The sequence below is a fragment of the Geotrypetes seraphini genome, chromosome 4 (assembly GCF_902459505.1).
Source record: "Geotrypetes seraphini chromosome 4, aGeoSer1.1, whole genome shotgun sequence".
Lineage (NCBI taxonomy): Eukaryota > Metazoa > Chordata > Amphibia > Gymnophiona > Dermophiidae > Geotrypetes > Geotrypetes seraphini.
In genome coordinates this window covers 277,908,236-277,932,090 of record NC_047087.1, presented here as the reverse complement: position 1 = coordinate 277,932,090, position 23,855 = coordinate 277,908,236, and the positions used below count along the sequence as shown (strand labels likewise).

Genomic DNA, 23,855 nt, shown 5'->3' with positions numbered 1-23,855 from the left:
CCCCAGTGCTTTCAGCGTCCTTCTCCCCCCTCCTTCTCTCCCGCCCCGGGTGCAGCACAGCCGGCCAGGTCCCCTTACTTTTGTGGCGCTTCCGCGACCGACAACAGCCCCGGTCTGACAAACCTCCCTGCCCTTAACCGCGAATCTAAATTTCCTTCTTACAGCTGCTGTAAGAAGGTAATTTAGATTCGCGGTTAAGGGCAGGGAGGTTTGTCGGACCAGGGCTGTTGTCGGTCGGTCGGGTTAGCACCACAAACGTAAGGGGACCTGGCCGGCTGTGCTGCACACGGGGCGAGGCGGGGCGGACCGCCCCTCTCCCTTGGAAGCCACTCGAGCCGCGAGGCTACTCCTCCTTACCTACCCTGCCTGCAGTACAGAGCCAAACGGAAGTCTTCCCAACGTCAGTGCAGACGTCGGAGGGAGGGAGGGCTTTGTTTACCGACGTCAGCACTGACGTCGGGAAGACTTCCGTTCGGCTCTGTGCTGCAAGCAGAGCAGGTAGGGAGAAAAGCCGCGTGACTTAGTACATCCAGCCCCGTAGGAACCCCGCGACCCTTGGAGGCGTCCCCACGGGATCCCCGCGTCCCGTGCAGCTCTCTATTGCGGACCTTCCCGCGTGCCACAGCTGGCACGCGTGCCATAGGTTCGCCATCGCTGCCCTAGGGGTTAAAAGAAGATATTTTGTTTTCTCGCTATTAGTCTTTGGTTTAGGAGATGTTATCCATTGATCAATGGTATCCACACAGATGGTTATTTGTTCTAATAAAATATCCCAGTTTCCTAATTTACAATGGGGTGCTGAAAGGTTCTCAGCCCAACCAACCAGCTACCTAAATTCTGAGTGTCATTTTGCCACTGTAGCTGAAAAGTTAAGTGCCAATCTGCAGAAACAAAATTCTATGATTTGAGATTGTTTCAGACCATTGATTGAACCATGATCCACATCATTCTAGTGTTGGTTAGGCTGAGAACATTTCAGCACCCCTTCGTAGGGAGTAAAACCATGATATAGCGGTATATAAGAAATAAATTATTATTATTATTATTATTATATCATCCCATAGATTCCAACTTAGCTCCTAATGATCTTAATAAGTGGAGTGTGTGGCGCAGTGGTTGGATCTACAGCCTCAGCACCCTGGGGTTGTGGGTTCAAACCCCGCGCTGCTCCTTGTGACCCTGGGCAAGTTACTTAATCCTCCATAGCCCCAGGTACATTACATAGATTGTGAGCCCACCGGGACAGAGAGGGAAAATGCTTGAGTACCTGATTGTAAAAACCACTTAGATAACCTTGATAGGCGGTATATAAAATCCTAATAAAACTTGAAACTTGATAATACGTTAAACAGAATAGGGAGATAAAGGCAACCCCTGCAGGATACCACACTGGGCTGACCAGTGTGAAATTCGACAATTTCCCCTTCATCTTTACTTGATATGATCTTTTTAGCAAAAAGCCAGTGAACCAGGAGAATACATTCCCTGTAACACCTAACTCACTCAATTTATTCAATAGAAGATTCTAATGCACAGGATAAATCAAATTGGAGAACTACGATCTATACACCCTTACTTAACCATAACTTTGTAGTTGCAAGTATAGCACAAATAACTGTCTCCGTGGTAAAATCTTTATGGAATCATGATCGAGCATTATGTAAAATATCAAATTTATCCATATAATTCTGCAGTTGACTCGGTACTCAGCAAGCTAATATTTTACTAATTATACTGAAGCAATCTTCTACTCACTGCTTTATCAGTTGAAAAAAGTTTTAGTGTCTATCTTGCAAAAATCATTCAAACATTCACAAAGCTACTTCTGTGCTTGAATGATTTTTATAAGATAAGTATTAAACTTTTTGAAATGTTAAAGCAGTATGTGGAAGATTGCTATAGACTATAATGAACGCGTTAGAATGCGCTAAATCGGTTATCATACCTTAGTAAAAGGACCCCCTATAATTGGTACAATATTAAATTTTACCACAATACTAGTTTATGAACTTTAAAAAAAGGACTGATGCAGACTAGGGGTGTATACATTGATATTATCAATATTTGCTATTTATACCACGCTATCTGATGGTCCACAAAACAATTTTTTTTTCTTTCTGAACTATCTTTATAGGGGGTATTGTGATTTGATAGCTCTATAGGCTTCAGCTGTGTTTTTGACCATGTATTATTCTGTGAGATAGAAGGAGCCATAACATGCGCAGGGTTATGAAGGAGAGCAACATTGCAGTCTATAAACATAACATAACAAATTCACTTATATACTGCAGTAACCTCTCAGTTCGATGTGGTTATCAACAATCAAGAAACTGTACAAGCCTAGTGTATTATAATCACATTAGAAGAATTTGCCAAATATGTAGGCCTTTAGCATTTTTCTAAAGGAATGATAGGAGTTGGAGTATATCAGAACAGAAAAAGATTTATCCCGTGATCCAGCTCGAAAGGATAAAATTCTATGGAAAAATCCTTTGTATATGCAACCTTTCACAGTAGGAAATCTAAATAATCTAAAATGCTGAGAAAAATGTTTTCTGTCAGTAAATTTAAAGTGATCATTATAATCAGGTATAAGGCCAAACAATGTCTTATAACAGGTACAACCTAACTTGAGGAGAAAAATATCAGGGCAGTTTGGAGGGACAGAAGCTGAGGAGAGGTGGCAGGAAATATGCTGATGGAAAGGGAGAAAATGAAAGGGGAGGAGAAGAGTAATGAGAACAAAGGAGGCCAATATTGAACTGCTGGATATAAAGTTAAAGATAATCACATAAATTCTCCCAATATCTTTAATTGGACAGTAAAGAATGTAATAAATTAAGCCATGTCAATGAAACTGCAGTCTATTTGGTACGTTAATGAGAGCTAAAAGCCAAATATCTGCTAGGAATAACAAACTTCTCTTTGTAATGACAGGGGTTGCCATACAACTTATTTTGAAGAATTGGAAGAACTGGGAAAGGTTAAATTACACTTTCTGGTGGGAATTCCTTTGTTATAATTTTAAAATGGAGCGTCTGATGGCTATACAGCAGGGAAGGTACAGGAAATTTCTGGATGTTTTGGAGCCATTGGCTACATTTTGTAAGGAATGATAACTGACTTTATTTTACTGACCTTTAAACATATACATTAGAGAATGACACGGTGACAAAATTCATCACCGTTCCCGTCCCCGCGGATAACCGCGGGAAATAATCCCATGTCATTTTCTAGTGTCTATTTCAACCTCAGTCCTTCTACACCAGCATTCTTCAAAGCAAAGCTTGCGGGTCAGTGGCTGTGCTTATGTGAGCCAAGGATAATGAAGCCATTGTGACATCACTGATGTGATTGGCTCTTAGGCACTGGTGGAATGAGGCATTATGACGTCACAATATCTGCTCTGGATACCAGAGACTGTCATTCTATAGTGTCTATCTCAGCTTCAATCCTTCTACACCAGCATTCTTCAAAGCAATTATACTCTGATTCTTCCCTCTCTCCTTAAAGAATGACATGAAGATGGTTTCCCGCGGTTATCCGCAGGGACAGGAATGGTAATGAATTTTGTCACCATGTCATTCTCTAATATACATCCAGGATGGGAGGGAGGGGTTGTACTGGAATTGTTTGAGGAAGTTTTAGATAGTTTCTTGTGGGTATTTATTTTCTTGTTTAATAGGTGGGAGGGTGGGGGAATATAATTGCTTATTACTATATGCAAGTTTATTGTACTTTTCTTGTAATATTATATGTACATGAATTATTTGTATGCACAAGTGTAGTTGAAAAATTTAATAAAGATTATAAAAAAAAAAAAAAGAAGAAAACTGCAGTCTAAAGTTAACTGGGACAGTGATTGTTTTCCATCATCAGCTATGGCATGTCTCCGATTTCCCCTCCCTCAATTTTCTATATGGAGAAAATTTTGTGTGGATACAGTTTTAACTGGTCAGTGGTCCTGAAATTTCAAAAGGACAGATTTACCCTTTTAACTCCAAAAGCTACTTGGATGTATCTTTTGTTTTATCACTAAGGCAAGAGCTTTGAAAAGTAATTCTTACATGAGAATAGCTGGTTGGACTTGGCTTTCCCCTTTGTCTTCTTATGCTCCAGATCCTCACAACTCCCTCCCCCTTCTGTAGTCTCTATTTTGTCTACTCAAATGAATTGAGCAGTAGGCTGAGAACTAGGGAAACCAGGGTTTGACTTTCACCGTGGCTTCTTATGATCTTTGGTTCTACCGATACAATGAAAGCTGAAAATTTTAGGGGCTTGGCTAGACTCGACGCTTAGCATGAAGGACCACATTTTGTCCGTAGTTAAATCTACCTTTTTCCAGCTGCGACTGTTAAGCCGGTTAAAATCGATGATGTTGATACATGACTTTCGGATTGTGGTTCAGACGATAGTCATATCGAAGTTGGACTATTGTCATGCTCTTTATCTAGGGATTCCAACAGTACAGTGTAAAGCATTATAAACTATCCAAAATGCGGCTGTGAGGCTGATTTGTGGGGTTAAGAAATTTGACCACATAATACCATGGTTGAAGAAGCTGCACTGGTTACCTGTGCAATCACACATTATTTTCAAAACTTTAACTTTGGTGTTCAAAGTCATTTACTGTGGGATTCCTTGGTATCTGCCACAAAGCATGGCAATCTATCGACCACTCAGAACCTTGCGTTCTGAAGGTGCAATACGTTTGTCTTTGATGGACTTCTCAAAAATGCATTATGAGAGCACAAGAACTTCTGCTATTTCCATCATGGGAGTAACGCTGTGGAACAAATTAACTGGACCACTGAGGGCTTTATCTGATATTCAGAGGTTTAAAAAAATCCTTTAAACTACACTATTTCTGGAAGCTTTTTAATAAATTATATGTTGTTTAATGCTGGTTTTAAGAGGAATGATTCTGTGAGGATTTATGAAATCTTGGTTTTAAGATATAATAATTCATTTGTATTTTAAGACATGGGGCTCATAATCGAAAGAGAAAAATGTCCAAAAACCGTCCTAAGTCGGCACTTGGACGAAAATTGTCAAAATATGTCCATGTGCCGATAATAAAAACGGGTTTTGGATGTATTTCTAAATGACCTAGGCCTTCATAATGCCGCTGAATGACCAGAGCTAAACGGGGCGTGTCAGGAGGAGTGTCGAGGGCAGGATTTGGGCGGGACGTGGGCAAGCTTAGACTTAGTCGTACTGCATGTATAACCGAATGTTATACAGCACAGGATCGACGGAACTTGGATGTTGTGACTTAGACCATTTAAAACATGGTCTAAGTCACAAAAACCCACCTAAAGTGACCAAATAAGCACTGCAAACACATAATACAGACCACCACAAACTACCCCAGTGATCACCGACCCCCCACCCCTTAAAAATATTAATCACAACTTGAAAATTGTGCCTCCAGAACATCATCACCTGGCAGCCTAGCATAGGAAAGCCTAGTCGTGCTGCACAGAGGTGTCTTAAACCATTTTGGGGGTGGGTTAGGGACTCATGGAGAGGAGGACCCAAGCCCATAAACCCCTGTAATTACTGCATTGATACTGAAACATGTGCACTCCCTTATACACCCCCAAAACCCTTTTTTACTGGCATATAAGTGGCTCCTGCAGCCATAAGGGCTATTGGGGTGGTAGATAGATCTAGGGGATTCTGGAGGTGGTTTGGGGGGCTCACCGTGACCTATATGGGAGCTGTAATGAGGAGAAGACATGGCACCCTTTTTGTGAAGTTCACAGCAGTGCCCCACTATTTAGGTGCCCTGTCTGGGTGTTCAGCCATCACTTTGCAGACCCCTCCCACGTCCAAAAAGGGCTTGCTCTAGGTGTTTTTGACTTGGACGAAAAGTTGGACGAAAATGTGGTATAAAGACAGACGATTTAGCGACTTGGATGATCAGATCGACAGGACGTATAGTTAGACGATTTTCAAAATGAAAAAATTGTGGACTTATTTTTTGAAAATGAGTTCTAAGCCATTTTTTACTTTGGACAACTTGCGACTTAGACGAAAACGTACTTAGACGTTCCTTTCGATTATGCCCCTCCACGTGTATAAGTTGTGTTTGTTTGACTTTATGTATGTTACTTTTGTAATGCCGTTTAGGAATAGGCGGTTGACAAATTTTTTTAATTAAAAAAAATTAATAAAAAGTCAATTAAACTAGGGTGCCTCAGGTACAAACTTAGGGGCCCTTTTACCACAAGGTATTATTAGCATGGGGGAAAACAGGCTATTTTACCTGTTGACATATGCTAAAATCATATTAACTATTTTTTTTAAATGTATTTTGTAGAGGGGTGTGTCATGGCTGGGGATGAGTGTTCCCGTGTTTTCTGGTTAGCGCATTCTGATTAGTGTGTGATAACTGGATAACTAAGGCGTACTTAGCGCCTGGTAAGTGCTTAGTGTTAGGAGGTGGGACGTTCTCCCATGTTAAATTTTTTTGCAAGTTTCATGCACTGAAACATTAGCGTATGATCTGTGTGACGCAGTGTACATCCCGTCACGAAGGACCAGTATACCAGAAACACCCAAAGAAAGGCAATATGCCATAATCAGCTCGGTTTAAGGAACCACAATGTCAGGGGAGGCAACTTAATCTACATCTCATATGCATACAACTTAATAGAGAGGATAATTCAAACAAAAAACTTAACCCCCCCCAAGAAAACAGTTCCTTAAATACTAAGAAAACGAAAAAATTTCTGAAAAAGTTAGTCTTCAACTATTTACAAAACTGAAGTAAGAAAAATTTATACAGCATCGTTGACAGTAAAGAGGAAAATATCTTGCTGACTGATAAATACATTCTCATGAAATGGCTTCAGTTTCAACCCAAAAGAAAGTGGTCCATATTATGACGAACACCACCGGAACTCAATAAATGGATCGCATCCTCAGGCGAATATCCCTCTATGGATTTAAAAACCAGGCAACAGCTCTCAAAAGCAACCAATGAAGATAGAGAAACATGATCTCATATTTTGACTTCCTAAATACTAATTGAACAGCTGTATTTTGTATTAACTGGATTTTAGTCATTGCTTTGGGCAAGAATGTGTACTGTCTCACTGACATTGCCCTCTATAACTTTTGCCATTGGCTTCTGATGATACCAGAGGGGGGCAGCACAGGAGTTCTTCCCACAGATTTGTCTGCGGTAGATGTCTCTGATTAAATGGAAATGAGATTGATTAATCTACCAGAATTTGTCAATCATCAAAAACAAATTCTAAATTTTATCATCAAGATCTCTTCAGGGGTCTCAGCAGTGCCACCCGTTGTGGTTCACTGCTAGGGACTTACGCGCCATATCTTCACTGACCCCTTATATTTAAAAAAAAAAAAAAAATTATCTTCAAATCTTAAATTTAATATTGTGGTGGTGCAATAGTGCTATTCATATATTTAAATAACAATGATGTTTCACTCCAGAATTAATAGAAATCACTTAGGGCTCCTTTTGCTAAGGTGCGAAATAGCGCGCGCTACATTGCCATGCACGCTAGACCTTAACGCCAGCATTGAGCTGGCATTATTCTAGAAGCGTACCGCGTGGTTTAGCGTACGGTAATTTCGTGCGTGTGCTAAAAACGCTAGCGCACCTTAGTAAAAGGAGCCCTTCGCTTTTGTCGAATCGGGGACCTTTCAAACACCGTATTAAATGGAGTCATAAGCTATCACTTAAATCCAGAGCTTTTATCCTTAGCCGTTTATACAATATATTGTACATTTATGTGTTTATTTTTCAGTTAGTGGTTCTTTGAGGTTATCCATGTTTCTACACCTGGTAATCATTGCTCAGTTGGTGGAAACAAATATTTACCCCAAATCATAAGCCCTACTTATGCCATTAGATTCTTTTCTTCATTCCAGTACAGGCTCGAGATTAGAATAAAACTGATTATACTACCTGTCTGAGTTGGCTATAATAGTGCAAACACAGTAGTCTTTATATGGTCACAAACATTTTACAGAGGAAAGAAACAATAACTTATATGGAAGGGTATTTTTACCCTCCTTGAACCAGCAGTTCATCCTGCTGCTTTTGGGGAGAGTGTGGCGCGGTGGTTAAAAAGCTACAGCCTCCGCACCCTGAGGTTGTGGGTTCAAACCCACGCTGCTCCTTGTGATCCCAGGCAAGTCACTTAATGCCCCCCATTGCCCCAGGTACATTAGATAGATTGTGAGCCCGCTGGGACAGACAGGGAAAACTGCTAGTTCCTATGAGCATCGGGAGCAACGCAGAGCATTCAGCGCACCAGCCAACACTAAAAACCGCTTTTGCGGATTTGTAAAAAAGGGGGGGGGGCGGAGGTTAGTCCAATAATAAATGAGGGATTCTTCTAGAATCCTGTGATTAGGGACCCTAACTCCAGTCACTAGTTGTTTTCATTATGCAATGATTAGGACTCCTCCCCCCCTTCCAGGATGTGAATGGTACCCTTGCTGTATCCCCAGTGCTGGCTGACCTGGAGGAGGGAGAAGGAAACACCTTAGCTGGGAATCAAACCCAGTTCCCTTCTGGAGGACAAAGCTCTGCATGACCGCAGAGCCACTGGACCAGCCACAAGTAGGCGCTGCAGGTCTTCAGCTGAAGGGAGAATGATCAATTTATGTATTAAATTACAAAGCACCATATGCCTGAGAAAAGAGCTTTCAGGAACATTTTTAAACAGCAACTAATAAAGCAGAGAGGCCTAGTAATCAAAGGCACAGCTATGTGGTTTGTAATCATTTCAGAAAGTTAACCATCCCTACTGATCGAGCTGAATGTTAAGAGATCAGAAATTATTAGCGCCTCATGGAAGCAGTATGAGCCACGCGTGTTTAAACAGCTTGCATTAGTGACAGTAATGAAAAGTTATTAAATTCAAGTTGACAAAGATACTATTAAAATGGAAACAGTTATTAGCATGCTGGGTCACAATCAGATATCCAGTTTAGAGGTTTTACTCTGTTTTAAAGAACATGGTTTTGTTTAACATGAATAATAGTCACAGCCAGAAGGGGAATAAGAAATCTGATGCAGCAGACAACAGGGGTTTTTTTTTCCATCTGAGCAGTGGGTCCCTGGTGGGAGGAAAACAGAGGAAGGAAATTATTGTGTACTCACATCAGTTAGCATGCACATGGAGTACATGCTCTGATTACTACAATCTCCACCGGTTAAACGGTTATTATTTATTGGTGCATAGTGCTCTTAAGACACCCCCAAGTAAAGCTGGTATATTCAGGGCTGTCAATCTGGACACATGTACAGAATGTTTAAATTTCTACTAGAGCTGCATTTCAATAAAAAATTTAAATGGTGATTAGTTGCACAAGTAAAGATGTTTTGTTTATTTTCCATTGCAGTTCCTTGTGACTCTCAGCAAGTCACTTAACCCTCCACTGCCCAGATACAAAATAAGTACCTGTGTATACTGTAATATGTAAACTGCTTTAACTGTAGCCACAGAAATATGGTATATCAAATCCCAGCCTCCTTCCCTTCCATAAAGGACTGATAATTTCCCTCCCTCCCACCCCCCACAACACCCCGTTAACCATAGATTCTACTGGTGGCTCCTTCAATTCTAATCACAGATTTATAGCTCACTCCCCCTCTAGCTACCCACAATTTTCATCTGCCCGTCCCCTGCTGATCGACCTTAAAGATGATCATCATGTTGGGCCCTGACAGTGGCAGTGGCAGTGTGGCGCATAGCTGCCTGTGGCCTGCTCTGAAGCTTTCCCTCTGGCCTGTCCCACCTCCTCTGACATCACGCTTGTTTCTGCGTGGGCAGGGCCAATCAGAGGGACAGCTTTAGACCAGGCTGTAGGCAGCAAATGTGCATCTTTAAGGAAGAGCTGCACGAGGGGCTGGTGATGTTGAATTGAGGGCTGGGGGGGTGGGGGGGGGGGAAAGCCTGTTCATACCAAGGACAGGGGTTGGGAGTGGAAGAGAGCAGAAGAGATGTTTGGAAGAGACAGGAGATGCTGCCACATGATGAATTTTTAAAATTGTGATGACTAATTAATGCATTAATTGCAGAATTAACTGTGATCAACTGGCAGCCCTAATTTTTATACTGTGAGCCTTCAATTTTAACACTTTCTGCATCAAACTTATTTATTGTTTTTAGTGCGAGATTTAAATGAATAATCTTCTATAACACTGTATGCAAATTGTAGGCATACCCCTGACCCACCCCTGACTCCTTATCGAATCTGCACTTAAAAATGTATGTATGAAGATGCACATGTAAATGAAAATTGCTGCCAATTAGCGTCAAAAATCGATTCATAGTGTCTTTAGTGGGGCTAATCAGCTCATTATTCAAATAAATTGCACATGTGCAATTTTGAGCGCCATTTATAGAATCTTGAAAATAGCTTAAAGACTCTCCCCCCCACATTTTTTTTTTTTTTTTTACAAAGGTGTGGTAGAAGATGCCATGCATCAAATGCTCTGACGCCCATCAAATCCCTATGGGCGTCAGCATGTTTACCGCATGGAACGCTCTTCCAGAGGTTGTGATAGGCCAGACCACAGTACAGGGGTTCAAGGAAGGTTTGGATAGGTTCCTAAAGGATAAAGGGATTGAGGGGTACAGATAGAAGCAGAGGTAGGATATAAAAATGGTCAAATCACTTCACAGGTCAAAGGACCTGGTGGGCCACCGCGGGAGCGGACCGCAGGGCGGGATGGACCTCTGGTCTCTGACCCATTGGAGGCAAATTCTTATGTTCTTACGTTCTATATATTCCCACACAAAAGTGGGCAATTCTATCATTGTCTATAATGGAAACTAGGCATCTAAGTTCCGTTATACTAATGTAACTCAGTATTAATGTGCCTAAAATGTAGTTGCTTATTCTTACATCAGTCACAGAGCTCGTGGAAGTACTGTACAAGCATCTGAATGGAGGAGGAGTGGCCTAGTGGTTAGAGCTGCTGCCTCAGCCTGAGGTTCTGAGCTTGATTTCCAGCCTGCTCCCTGTGACCCCTGGACAAGTCATTTAACCCTCCATTGCCCCAGGTATCGCAGTTAGATTGCGAGCCTGCCAGAACAGATAGGGGAAAATACTTAAAGAGTACCTGATTACTACTCAGTGTATTGCAAATTGCCTTGGCTGAGTTTGTTCATGAAAAAGGTGGTTAATAGGGGAGGGGGGTGGGGCTTGTTAGGTTGTGGTCTGTATGGGGCATATTTGAAACTTTGCGAACAGTATAACATGTTTTCTTGCTTTTCTTTTTGTTGGGACCAAGCGGTCCAATTCACCAGCATTCATCGATAAATTACTTATTCCATATACCCCTTCCCGGAATCTGCATTCCACTACCCAAAACCTATTATCTGTTCCTCCTATTCGCAAACTATTTCTTGATTCTGCCCGTAAAACCATTTTTTCAGTCACTGCTCCTATACTATGGAACAACCTTCCATCAGATCTTGGACAAGAAACATCCCTTGAAAAATTCAAATGTAATTTAAAAACATTCCTCTTCAAAGACGCTTTCTCAATTTGACTCTTCTCCGCGAGCTCTAACAGCTTCCTTGTATTTGGCAGTACCGAATCAAAAAAAAACCAAAATGCTTCTTTTGAAGCGACCCCTAACCTAATGTAGTAATGCCCTCCTGTTTCTTTCCTCCCTTTTTTCACATTTTATTTTTGCCATTGTATTTAAGCTCTTCCCATCTCCCACTTTTCCTTTTTTATTCCAGTGTGTCTTGTCACCCCCCCCCCCACTTTTCTTTTTTAATTTTAAAATTTTAAAGTTTTAATTTAATTTTAACAATACTCTGATAATTGTAAACCATTTAGGTATGTTTTTGATAAACGGTATATCAAAGAACAAATAAACTTGGAAACCCTCATGTTCCGGGGGGGGGGGAGGGGGGAAGGTCTTATGGTTCCAGTTTGAGCTTGCTTATGGATAGCTCTGTAGGTTGTGCTATTGTATTCTTCTTGTTATGTCTGTTTGTGTCTGAATAAAAATTATTTTAAACAAACAAATTAAAAAAAAATCCCAATAAATAAATAAAAAAAGGAATCAGCAATGCACGCTACTTTAAAGTATTCTGGCCCCCTTTTACAAAGGCGATTATCGTGGCGGCCACGGTAAACATGCTGACACCCATAGGGATTTGATGGGCGTTGAAGCATTTGACGCATGGCATCTGCTACCACACCTTTGTAAAAAAAAAAGTGTGTGTGTGGGCGGGGGAGGGGAGTCTTTAAGCTATTTTCAAGATTCTATAAATGGCGCTCAAAATTGCACATGTGCAATTTAATTGAATAACGAGCTGATTAGCCCCACTAAAGACACTATGAATCGATTATTGACGCTAACTGGCAGCAATTTTCATTTACATGTGCATCTTCATACATACATTTTTAAGTGCAGATTCGAAAATGAGTCAGGGGTGGGTCAGGGGTATGCCTACAATTTGCATACAGTGTTATAGAATATGCCTAATTTAGGCGTGAGTATTTATACCTGGTTTCAGTTGGTATAAATCCTTACACCCAAAACGGCATGGATCCTAGTGCTAAGCGATATTCTAAAAATGGTGCCCAACTCGGAGTGCCATTTACAGAATAACACTTAACGCTCATGTTTTACAGCATCCAAATTTGGGCACCTTTACTGAATTTAGCCCCATGGGCCACAGTCCATAAATGGAGCCTAAGCCTGCCTACATTATAGACATCGCTAGGTGCGGTGGTCAATCAACTTCTAGCCGCTGCTTATATAGTATAATCATGCCTAGTGGTGCTTAGGTGTTCTTAGGCTTCATTAGGTGTCCTAGAGGTATATTTACCAGCGCCTATCTCAGACGCCTAATGATGCCTAAGTACCACATCTATTCTCCGCCCCTGTGTCTATTTTTCAGGCGGGCATTGTAAGGCGCTGGAGGGCGCCTGGGCTTAGGCATTGCTAGGTGCTGCACTGAGTTCCACGTGGACTGCTTAATTGGTGAATTTTTAAAATGTATTTTCAATTAACTTCAATGGCGTGGTCAATTACCACATCATTTAAGCTAATTAAAGCAATTTGGATTGCGCACCAATTTTAGTTAGGAGTCTCTAGGCATTCGCGATTAGGTCCCCTAGCAGTGCCTAATGCAGGCACTGTTTATAGAATCTGGCCCTATGTGTGTAAGTGGGAGCTCCCCCAGTTTCCCACTCGTTGCTATGTCTCCCCTTGCAAAAAACATGCAAATGTTTATAAAATAGAACTAAGATGGAATATTGGCTTGTGCGTGCGCGTTCAAAACATTTATGTGCATAGCGCCTAGTACAGTTACCCCCCCCCTGATATTCTTGGGGGTTCCATTCCAGGAATTCCCGTGAATCTTGAAAAACCGCGAATACGGTTTTTCGTGGGGGAGACTGGAGAGGGCAGCGGGAGAATCAGGAGAGAGAAGCCGGAATGCCGGCGAGTGAAGGAAATCACTCGCGGTATGCTCCGACTGCCTCTTCCTGCACTAAAGTCGGGCCTCATCCATCAGGATCTGCGTGTCAAAGCAGCTCCTGATGGGTGAGGCTTGACTTTAGTACAGGAAGAGGCGGGTTGGAGCATACCGCGAGTGATTTCCTTCATTCACCGGCGCTCCGGCTTCCCTCTCCTGCCTCTCCAGATGTCCTCTCCTGGTCGGCGGTTCGTGGTCAGAAAATACCATGAATGACCATGATCATGAACCGCCGACTGCACTGTATATAGAACTGGTCTACCAGGAACCATCTCCCATCTGTCAAATCTTTAAACAATCTATGGAACTTCAGGAAGGCCGTGAAAACCTTCCTCTTTACAAACGCAGCTCCTTAGCTTACATCTGCATCCCTGACTGACCCTTATGTCGGATCGTCGAACCGCCAGACCAAAAACCCACCATACTTCAATGACGCATAAACCTACAAAGCTATTTTACCTTCTGTTAGGCTGTGTCCATACGGGAAATGATATAATTTAAACCACCATAGGCTATGTCTTCTCGGAAAATACTGCAATTTTTAAAACACCCTATGTCCACTGTCTATATCTATTAATCTGTATGTTATGACTATACTGTAAAAGCTGAAATTTATACCTCTATGTACACCGAGTTTGATTTTTCCTATCAAAGTTTGTCTTACTTATATTGTGTGTAATCTTGTAACCCGTTCTGGGCTCCTTTGGGAGGACGGGCTAAATAAATAAATAAAGCATGTGAGATCTATAACAGTGCGGGAGGCAGGTACGAAAGTGCAGCTTGTGAGGCCAAGTGGTCTATATCATCTGCCTTTTTATATTGTATGTGGTGACTAAAAGCCAGTTTAAAAGCTACTGCTGTGAAATACTATAAGAACAGGAAATTTACTGTGTTGATGAATGCAGTGCAAAAGAATTATGCATACTGCAAGAGAAAATTCAGAGTTTTAAAGTATAGGAAAGTTGGTTTCTTATAGAGGATATTTTGTTCTTATGGTTTTGTTGCTATATTTAGCCCCAATACTGTTAGGCCTTACTTTTCCATCTTCACACTTGGTGCCTGCAAGAACCAGTCCAGGGTCAGGCATGTCGTCACCCAAGTAAACGTGAGTGCCACGGCAAAGAATCTTGCCTCCTTCTTCTAATGGGATATTGGTTTCTATGGAAACAGCATTGGTACCAATTACAGGTCGATTTGCTCCCCCTTGGCACTGAATTTTTCCACATTTTGCATCTCTGAAAAGAGAGAGGAAAAAAAAAAAAAAATCTCCACTTGTTGCAAAGCTTATACAAATATTTGTTAAGTTGTGAAACTGCTACTATCTTATTTTCCTGCAAATTGGATTTCCTACCTGCTTTCGCATTTAGTAAATGAACCTTTGGAGTGCTTGCCACAGTTGCCATATGGATCTCCAGCAGAATTAACTCTTTCAAAGCAGATGCCGGGGGCAGGCTTAGCACCTGGGGTGGGGGGAAAAAAAGCAAATCAGAACTTTCATCTCATGCTAGGGGGGTCTTTTACAAATCATTTTCTTTAAACTGCAGCAGTGTTTCTGTTTAAGGTAAATGAAATTGGTGTACAGTACATTCTTTTCTGTTTGCAGAAAACCAGAGGCAAAACATTTGTGTTCTTTTGGCATACTTATTTCAACCACCTAATGCGTGTGTTTCAATAGTTATTGATCTTTTTTGGCTCTGTAAATTGATGAATATTTTGAGCTCAGCTTTTCTTTAAGCTTTTAGCTGGTGTCTCTCTAATGCTTATAGGCCTCTCTCACAGATGAAAAGTATTGATGAAATGCCAAATTACATTTGGCTTTGGGAAAGCAAAATGGATTGCAGGTTGGCTGCGCCTCTCATTAACAATTTCCCACACAGAGGGAAAGGGAGGCCTGGAAAGAACCAGGAAGAAGTAATGAGTCACTTGCAAAAGTGGTGGGAAGCAGCCTTTGGAAGAGGTTTTCAGGCTTTCAGTGTGACGAGAAATTACCAAGGTTAGGAGTATTGTGACTTTCGGTACAAGAAGAATTTTTTTTCTCTCTGGAGTGGAGGGTTCATAGACAACGGTGCGAAAGACAAAAGCGCGCGCCGGCAATTGAGTGCAGCGCGGAGGTGCGCGCCGCACAAAATTACAGTTTTTAGGGGCTCCGACGGGGGGTTTTGTTGGGGAACCCCCCCAGTTTACTTAATAGACATCACGCCGGCGTTATGGGGGGTTTGGGGGGTTGTAACCCTCCACAATTTACTGTAAACTGAACTTTTTCCCTAAAAACACCCCCCACAAAGCCCCCACAATGCGGCGCGATGTCTATTAAGTAAAGTGGGAGGGTTCCCCCCCCACACACCCCCGGCGTGCTTTTGACCTGAGTGGAGGCATGGCCTAGTGGTTAGGGTTGCAGCCTCAGCACCCTGAGGTTGCAGCTTCCTTGTGACCTTGGGCAAGTCCCATAATACTCTTTTAAAAGCAACAGGAGGCAATATTTTTTCACTCAGAAAATTGTTCAGCTCTGGAACGCGTTGCCAGAGGTTGTGGTAAGGGTGGATAGCGTAGCTGGTTTTAAGAAAGGCTTGGACAATTTTCCTGGAGGAAAAGTCCATAGTCTGTTACTAAGACATGGGGGAAGCATCTGCTTGCCCTGGATCAGTAGCATGGAATGTTGCTACTCTTTGGGTTTTGGCCAGGTCCTAGGGACTACAGGGCTTGGTCGGACCCAGTAAGGCTATTCTTATGTTATTGCCCCAGGTACATTAATCAGATTGTGAGCCCACCAGGACAGATAAGGAGAAATACTTGAGTACCTGAATGTAAACCATTTAGGTTATATGTGGTGTATAAATACTAAAATATAAATAAATTTATTAGAATGCTACCAAACATATGCAGTGCTGGAGAGGGTCACGAAGAAGACCATCCCTGCTTGAATGAGTTCCCAATCTAATCAATTGAGACAGACAAAGAGGTGCCAGGTTACAGTTAGCGGGGATAGTTAAACTACTGGCTAGAATGTACAAATGCTTGGCATCCTATTGTGAAGGCCCAAAACCTTCAAACCCTGGAATATGATTAGCAAGAGGCTTGCTGGGTTCAAGATATGTTTCAGAGCTAATAGTATTAAGGAGATTCATGACATGCCTCCATTATTCCATTAGGCAGATAATAAACCACATGCAGTATTTATAAAAGCAGTGAAGCATCAAAGCTAAGCAACTATCTTGAGAACATAAGCAGTGCCTCTGCTGGGTCAGACCAGGAGTCCATCATGCCCAGCAGTCCGCTCACGCGACGCCCCTTAAGGTCCAGGACCTGTTAGTAACCATCTATCTATACCCTTCTATCCCCTTTTCCTTCAGGAAATTGTCCAATCCCTTCTTGAACTTCCAATACCGTACTCTGTCCTATCACGCCATCTGGAAGCGCATTCCAGGTGTCCACCACCCCGTTGGGTGAAGAAGAACTTCCTAGCATTGGTTCTGAATCTGTCCCCTTTTAATTTTTCTGAATGCCCTCTCGTTCTTGTAGTTTTCGAAAGCTTGAAGAATCTGTCCCTCTCCACTTTCTCTATGCCCTTCATGATTTTGTAAGTCTCTATCATATCCCCTCTAAGTCTCCGCTTCTCTAGGAAAGTTTCTCCAATCTTCCAGCGTATGAAAAGTTTTCCATACCTTTTATCAAACGTGTCGCTCTCTTCTGAAACCTCGAGTATCGCCATAGCCTTCTTTAGGTACAGCGACCAATATTGGACGCAGTACTCCAGATGCAGGCGCACCATCGCCTGATACAACGGGAGGATAACTTCTTTCATTCTGGTTGTAATACCCTTCTTGATTATACCTAGCATTCTATTTGCTTTCTTAGCGGCCGCTGCGCACTGTGCCGACGGCTTCATGGTCTTGTCCACTATTACCCCCAAATCCCTTTCTTGGGTACTCTCACTCATTAACAGCCCTCCCATCGTGTTTCTGTTCCCTATGTTCAAGACTTTACATTTCTCTATAATAAACTTCATCTGCCATCTCATCGCCCACTCCCCTAGCTTGTTCAGGTCCCTTTGTAAATCTTCACAGTCCTCTTTAGTCCTAGCCCCATTAAATAGTTTGGTATCTGCAAATTTATTATTTTGCACTTCATCCCTGTTTCCAGATCATTTATAAATACATTGAACAGCAGCAGTCCAAGCACTGACCCCTGCAGAACAGCACCCGTAACTCTCCTCCAGTCTGAGTAGTGGCCCTTCACTCCTACCCTCTGCTTCCTACCCGCCAACCAATTTCTGATCCATCTGTGTAAATCTCCTTCCACTCCATGGTACTTCAGTTTCTGAAGTAGGCGTTCATGGGGTACTTTGTCAAAGGCTTTTTGGAAGTCTAAATATACGATGTCTATGGGGTCCCCTTTGTCCATCCGTTTGTTAATTTCTTCGAAGAAGTGCAATAAGTTCGTCAGGCACGATCTTCCCTTGCAGAAGCCATGTTGGCTTCTTACCATAAGTTTATTCCTTTCTAGATGCTTCTCGTTGCTGTCTTTTATCAGCGCTTCCGCCATTTTCCCCGGAACCGAGGTCAGACTTATCGGTCTGTAGTTCCCCGGGTCACCTCTTGATCCCTTTATAAAGATGGGCATAACATTGGCTATCTTCCAATCCTCCGGGATCACACCTGTTTTTAGGGATAGATTACAGACTTGCTGTAGTAGTGCCACTATCTCCTCCTTCAGTTCTTTCAGTACCCTAGGGTGGATTCCGTCTGGGCTCGGTGATTTGTCAGGTTTTAGTTTTTCTATCTGCCTGTGAACGTCTTTGAGGCTTACTTCCATGGATGTTAATTTTTCTGCTTGGTCTCCTTTGAAGATTTGTCGTTAAAAGTTGTTCTGTATAATTCAGCCTCACATTACCTTGTTTCCATGCTCACTTGCAGATTTACTTGTATCCATCAGTTTCCTCTACCTTTGGGGTTTTGAGCTCAATCAGAAGTGGCCTCCCCTAGGCTATGAAACTTTGCAGGTATTTCAGTACAGGCCAGCTAAAGGGCCCCTTTTATCAAACCACAGTAGAGCCAGCGAGGTAAGTATTCCAACGCTCATTCAATTCCTATGAACGTTGGAGCATTTACTTCACCAGCCCATGGTAAAAAGCTCTACCATGGTTTGATAAAAGGGGGATAAAGTTAGGTGCAGTGATGGTGCGCTAAGTGCAAATTCTGTATTGACAATTACATGTGAAATTGGCATTATAAAATATGCGGATAAATTGGTATTTACACACTAACATTTAGGTATGGCCATTTATACCACGTCAATGGCTGCTACTAAGGGGGGGGGGGAAGAATTCATCAAAGGGAACTAAATCTGTTAACATGCACTAACAGATTTAGCATGTGCACTATTCCTATGGGCATCTTATCATTTAGCGTGTGCTAAATCTGTAAGCGTCCCTTGATGAATTCCCCCTTAAATGTTACAATTACATGCATAACTGTCTGTATTCTATAACCTTAGCACCCCTGACCTGACATGCCCCTTCCATCAGTGGCATAGCGAGGGTAGGAGGTACTCCCCCACTCCTTCCGCACCCCCTGATCCTTCCCTGCCTCCCAAGCCACATATGCACCCTCCCTACTCCGTACCTCTTTAAATCTTTGCCAGTGCAAGCAGCTTCTCTGGCCTGCTGTTTGCGCCATGTTGGCTTTCCCTCTGATGTCACTTCCTGGCCCCCATGACTAGGAAGTGATTTCAGAGAGCAGCCAGGCCAGCGTGAGCAGCAGGCCAGAGAAGTTGCTCACGCTGATGAAGATTTAAATAGTTACGGGGAAGGGAGGATGTGAGCATGGCGAGGGGGGTGGGGAGCGCAGAGAGGTGCCGGTGCTTCCATCAAGACAGCGCCAAGGGTGGTCCACCCTCTGCCCCCTTACTACTGCACTGCCTCTCGTATCCACATTCCCTTGCAGTTAAGCGTTAAAGGATTTCTGTGCTAAGGTTACAGAATTACAATTACGTGCAGTCATGTGTGTAACTGAAAATTAGATTCAATTAGCACCAATTATAGCTGATGATTGGCCTTGAACCGCAAGGTAATGGCAGAATAAAAGTCACCAATGTAGTGCCAATTAGCACCTAATTTATCAATTAAGATATGAGCATATCTGGTAGTAATCTATAACCCGTGTAAGCACAAAAAATGTTCAGCCAGATTATAGAATGAATGGGTATGAGGGCAGTACTCTGGGTGCCCGCATTTACATTTCCCTTGCTCACTTTAATTTATAGAATACAAGCACTTATTCCCTCAGTGTACGCTTACTTATGAAAGTCTAGAAGGCAATTAAGGGCCAGATTCACCAACCCGGGCCCGATCCGGGCAGGTCCGATGAATTCAGCAAAGTAAAATATGTAGATGGGGCGATCGTAGGAATGCCACCATCTGCCGGCACGGATCACTTTTCTGCAATCCCCACGTATGTGCAGACCATCTGCGCAAGCCCATCGGAGCCGCAATCTTTTTTTTCTTAACTTTTACTGGACCTCTGGGCCGGCATAGATTAATTTTTCTTTTCTTTTTTTACCTTTGCACTGTCCTTGTGAAAGAGTGATGTGTTGATAGAATAGGTTTGTAACATGTGGAATTTTGGAGCCTAAATGGAGATGCCCCGTTATATAGAACTGAGCTTTCATTTGTAACTATCTCAGGATTCCCACCTTTTCCCCCCCCCCCCCCCCCCGATTTGTAGCCCCTGCCAGATCACTTAGCCCAGTTCTTTGGGAAACAGTCTTGAGCAAAACACCCTTGAAGCCCTTGAATGAGAACATTGCGCTATGAGTGAGACACTACTGCCCTCAAAGGCTACAGACGGGGCATCTGGTGTCAGCCTGGGGAATGGATGATCTCACCTGAGAATTGAACTCAGGTCACCATCACAGTGCTCAGTGCTGGCAAACCAGCTATTTTTTGAGCTTTCATTTCTGACCCATTTCATCCAGATAGTATTTCTCTCTATATTATCTCCACCAGGTAATATCTACTAAATTAACAAAAAATATCTTGCTGGGTTTTGTGCCAGTTTCTTCTTTTTTATGTTTCCGTTTGAAAGGTAACTTCCTGCTAGTTTTTGCTTCAAATTAAGCAGTTGCTGGAGAGTTAAAACTGGAAAAGCCGGGGTAGCTGTCCTTCAGTAAGTTATCCTCCAATAATTTAGCTATATGTGTTTTACAAGTTTCTTCCTCTTAAATTCTGAGGCCCCGATGTTCAAAAGTCTGCTGTGCAAGTAAATCTGGTTGTAGCCAGTTTTACTTGCAAGGCAGCTTAGCTTCTGATGCTCAAAAGGGCTCTTGGGGACTTTTACCGATCACGATAGCAACCACTGAGAAATCTATGCAAATGCATTACAAGGAGCTCATTAGTATTACAAGGAGCTGTCCATGTGATGCACAAAAGGGAACGCTTATCTCTTACTGGGTAAAATTTTACAGGTCTGGAGCTGCTGGTAGCTGTTTATATGTCTGTTATGTGAGTGTATGTCCCAGGGCCGCCATCAGGGCAGTACTACCAGTCCTGCATTCAGGGGCCCGGAGCTGACAGGGGGCCCGGGCTCCCCCAGGGTCCTAGGCAGTGTTCTAAGGCAGGGGCGCCAGTAGCTCGCCAAGGCAAAGTGAGTCGATCACCCAGGACTCACTTTGTCTTGGCGATCTAATCTATCGGGCCGATCAGTCTTCCTCTCCCCGACGTCAATTCTGCAGTCGGAGAGGAAGTTCGGGCCAGCCAATCGCTGCCTGGCTGGGCGGAACTTCTTCTCCGACGGCAGAATTGACGTCGGGGAGAGGAAGACTGATCGGCCCGAAGCAGGGAGAGCATGCGTCGGCGTCGGCTTTGGGGCCTATTATCCATTGGTGGGTCCTGTTCCCCGATGGCAGCGGCAGTGGCTTGGGGAACGGCAGGGAGAAAGAAAGAAAGGGGGGCAGGCAGAGAAACAGAAGGAAAGAAGAGAAACAGAAAAAAAGAAAGAAAGGTCAGGGAGACAGGAAGAAAAAGTTGGGGGAGGGAATGAGGTGTGGAGGAGAGAAAGCATACAGGCTGATAGAAGGGAAGAAAGATTGGATGCACAGTCAGAAGAAGAAAGTGCAACCAGAGACTCATGAAATCACCAGACAAGGTAGGAAAAATGATTTTATTTTAAATTTAGCAAAGTGGAGGCAGTATTACCACAGTTTTCAGAGGAATTTGCCCAAATAACTTAATAGTTAACTGGGTAAATTCCCAGAGATGAAAACTTCCCTTCACTTACTATGCACAGTTCTGAATTTATATCTGCTGTCTATATTTTACAATATGGTCCCCTTTTACTAAACCGCAATAGTGGTTTTTAGCGCAGGGAGCCTATGAGCATCAAGAGCAGTGCTGGGCATTCAGCGCAGCTCCCTGCGCTAAAAACTGCTATTGTGGTTTAATAAAAAGGATGGAGGGTGTATTTGTCTATTTTTGTATGGTTGTTACTGAGGTGACAATGCATAGAGTCATCTGCCTTGACCTCTTTGAAAAAAACCCAGAATAGGAATGATAATTAACATTTTCTCAGCGTATAGTGTGCTTTGTGTTTTTTAATTTTATTGTTGGTAGATCATTTTGACTTGGTCATTTTAAAGTAGCTCACAAGCTCAAAAAGTTTGGGCACTTCTGAGCTAGAGCGTTGAAACTGTGTATTTCTATTTAATCCCCCCTTTTACAAAACTGTGGAGCGTTTTTTAGCGCCAGCCGTGGTGGTAGCAGCTCTGATGCTCAGAATTCTATGAGCGTCAGGGCTGTTACCACTGTGGCTAAAATCCACACTACAGTTTTGTAAAAGAGTGAGGGGTTAGTTTGTGATGACATATTCCATACTAGGCGAAGGTGTTTTCTGTGTTCTGTGTGTTCGAAAGACATGGTTTTCTGTTAGGATTGACGGTGTAGGATTGATCTGTGCCTGTCTGGCTTGTTTAGTTTTACAATGGGTGTATTGATGTACTGCTCACTGCAATATGTAAGATGCTGCCTTTTCCTAGGTACTCATGTGTGACGTGTGGTTTGTTACTAAAAATCATGTTTTTGTTACAGATGGGGGGGGTGCCAAAAAATGATGGGCCCCGGGTGTTACATATGCTACGTACGCCACTGTATGTAAAGATACCAGAAAGCTGGCGTAGCAAAAACTTTAAGAAAATTGTTATTCTTCTAAGTTTTGAGTATTTAACCCTCCCACAATCTCACGGGCACTCGTTTCAAGTTTCAAGTTTATTGAGATTTTGATTTAAACGCAATATCAAATATTTTCAATGCGTAAAACAAAAATAAATTTGGGGAAATAAATAAAACCATTTGAACAATAAACATACAAACATATCCATAGATGATTAAATTACATAAGGAGTACAAGGATAAACTACATTTGTTTAAAAATGCGTTCTCCGCGCCTGCTCATAAATTTGTTGACTGGAAGGATTCAGCAATGTGGCCAGATGCCATTCAGGACAAAGACAGAGAAAGAATTGTGCAATTTTGATTAATGATGGAAGATGATTTAAAGCAAATGGCACAGTCTATGAGTAAAGATCTTGACGGACGTTCTTTTTATGAATATCTCCTCTATGCCAAATCACCCAATGGACGTGAGAAGATTTTACGGGACTGGCTTAGGTGGAGCATTAGCAGAAAAGTATGTGTGTATTCGGCCCATGGAAGAACGGGGAGGGGGGTGTCGGGGGGGGGGGGAAGGGATGCATGGGGGGCCCAATAAGATTGCTCAGTAAGGGGCCCAGAAATTTCTGATGGCGGCCCTGGTATATCCTGTGCCTATGGGCAGGGTGCAGCTTTAGGCTTCGGACATACATTCACATAACAGACCCACAACAGCTGTGTTCAAATCATGCTAAAACTTGCTCAGAATCTAATCTAATCTTCCATTTGTGAGTCGCACATACCAATACAGGCTCAAGGCGACAAGAATCAAACCCACAATCTTAGGCTGCAGAAGCTCTAATCACTAAACCATTCCTCCTGTGCTTGAGCTCTGCTGGTAAGCAGCAGCAAACAATAAAAAAAAAACCCCAAACACTTCAAGCCTCGGATGTCTTTTTTTTTTTTTTTTTGCTGCTGCTGTTTATCAGAGCTCATGCACAACCCAACACAGTGTGGAGAAGTGGCTTAATGATTAGAGCTCCTGCCTCAGCAACCAAAGGTTGCGGGTTTGATCCTGGGCAAGTAACTAATTTAAAAATAAAAAGCTGCTTGTGAGCTCTGGTGATCAGGAGCTGTAAAGACGTGTACAGAAGACTGATTCGCTCTTCTGCAAAGTCTGTCCCCCTTTTACCAGGTCGCTCAGCACAAAAGACTATGCA

General features: G+C 42.7%; 1 protein-coding gene across 2 annotated transcripts in view; it reads right to left on the bottom strand.

The window, feature by feature from the left end:
- The window catches only part of ADAM12 (ADAM metallopeptidase domain 12), a 711,117-nt gene that overhangs the window by 70,789 nt on the left and 616,473 nt on the right, over window positions 1-23,855 (bottom strand). For both annotated transcript variants that reach the window (XM_033941188.1, XM_033941189.1), the window contains exons 15-16: window positions 14,848-14,956; window positions 14,533-14,731 (exon numbers count right to left, since the gene is read on the bottom strand). In XM_033941188.1, coding sequence (XP_033797079.1) covers window positions 14,533-14,731; window positions 14,848-14,956 — 308 coding nt within the window. The remainder of the gene's footprint in view (window positions 1-14,532; window positions 14,732-14,847; window positions 14,957-23,855) is intronic.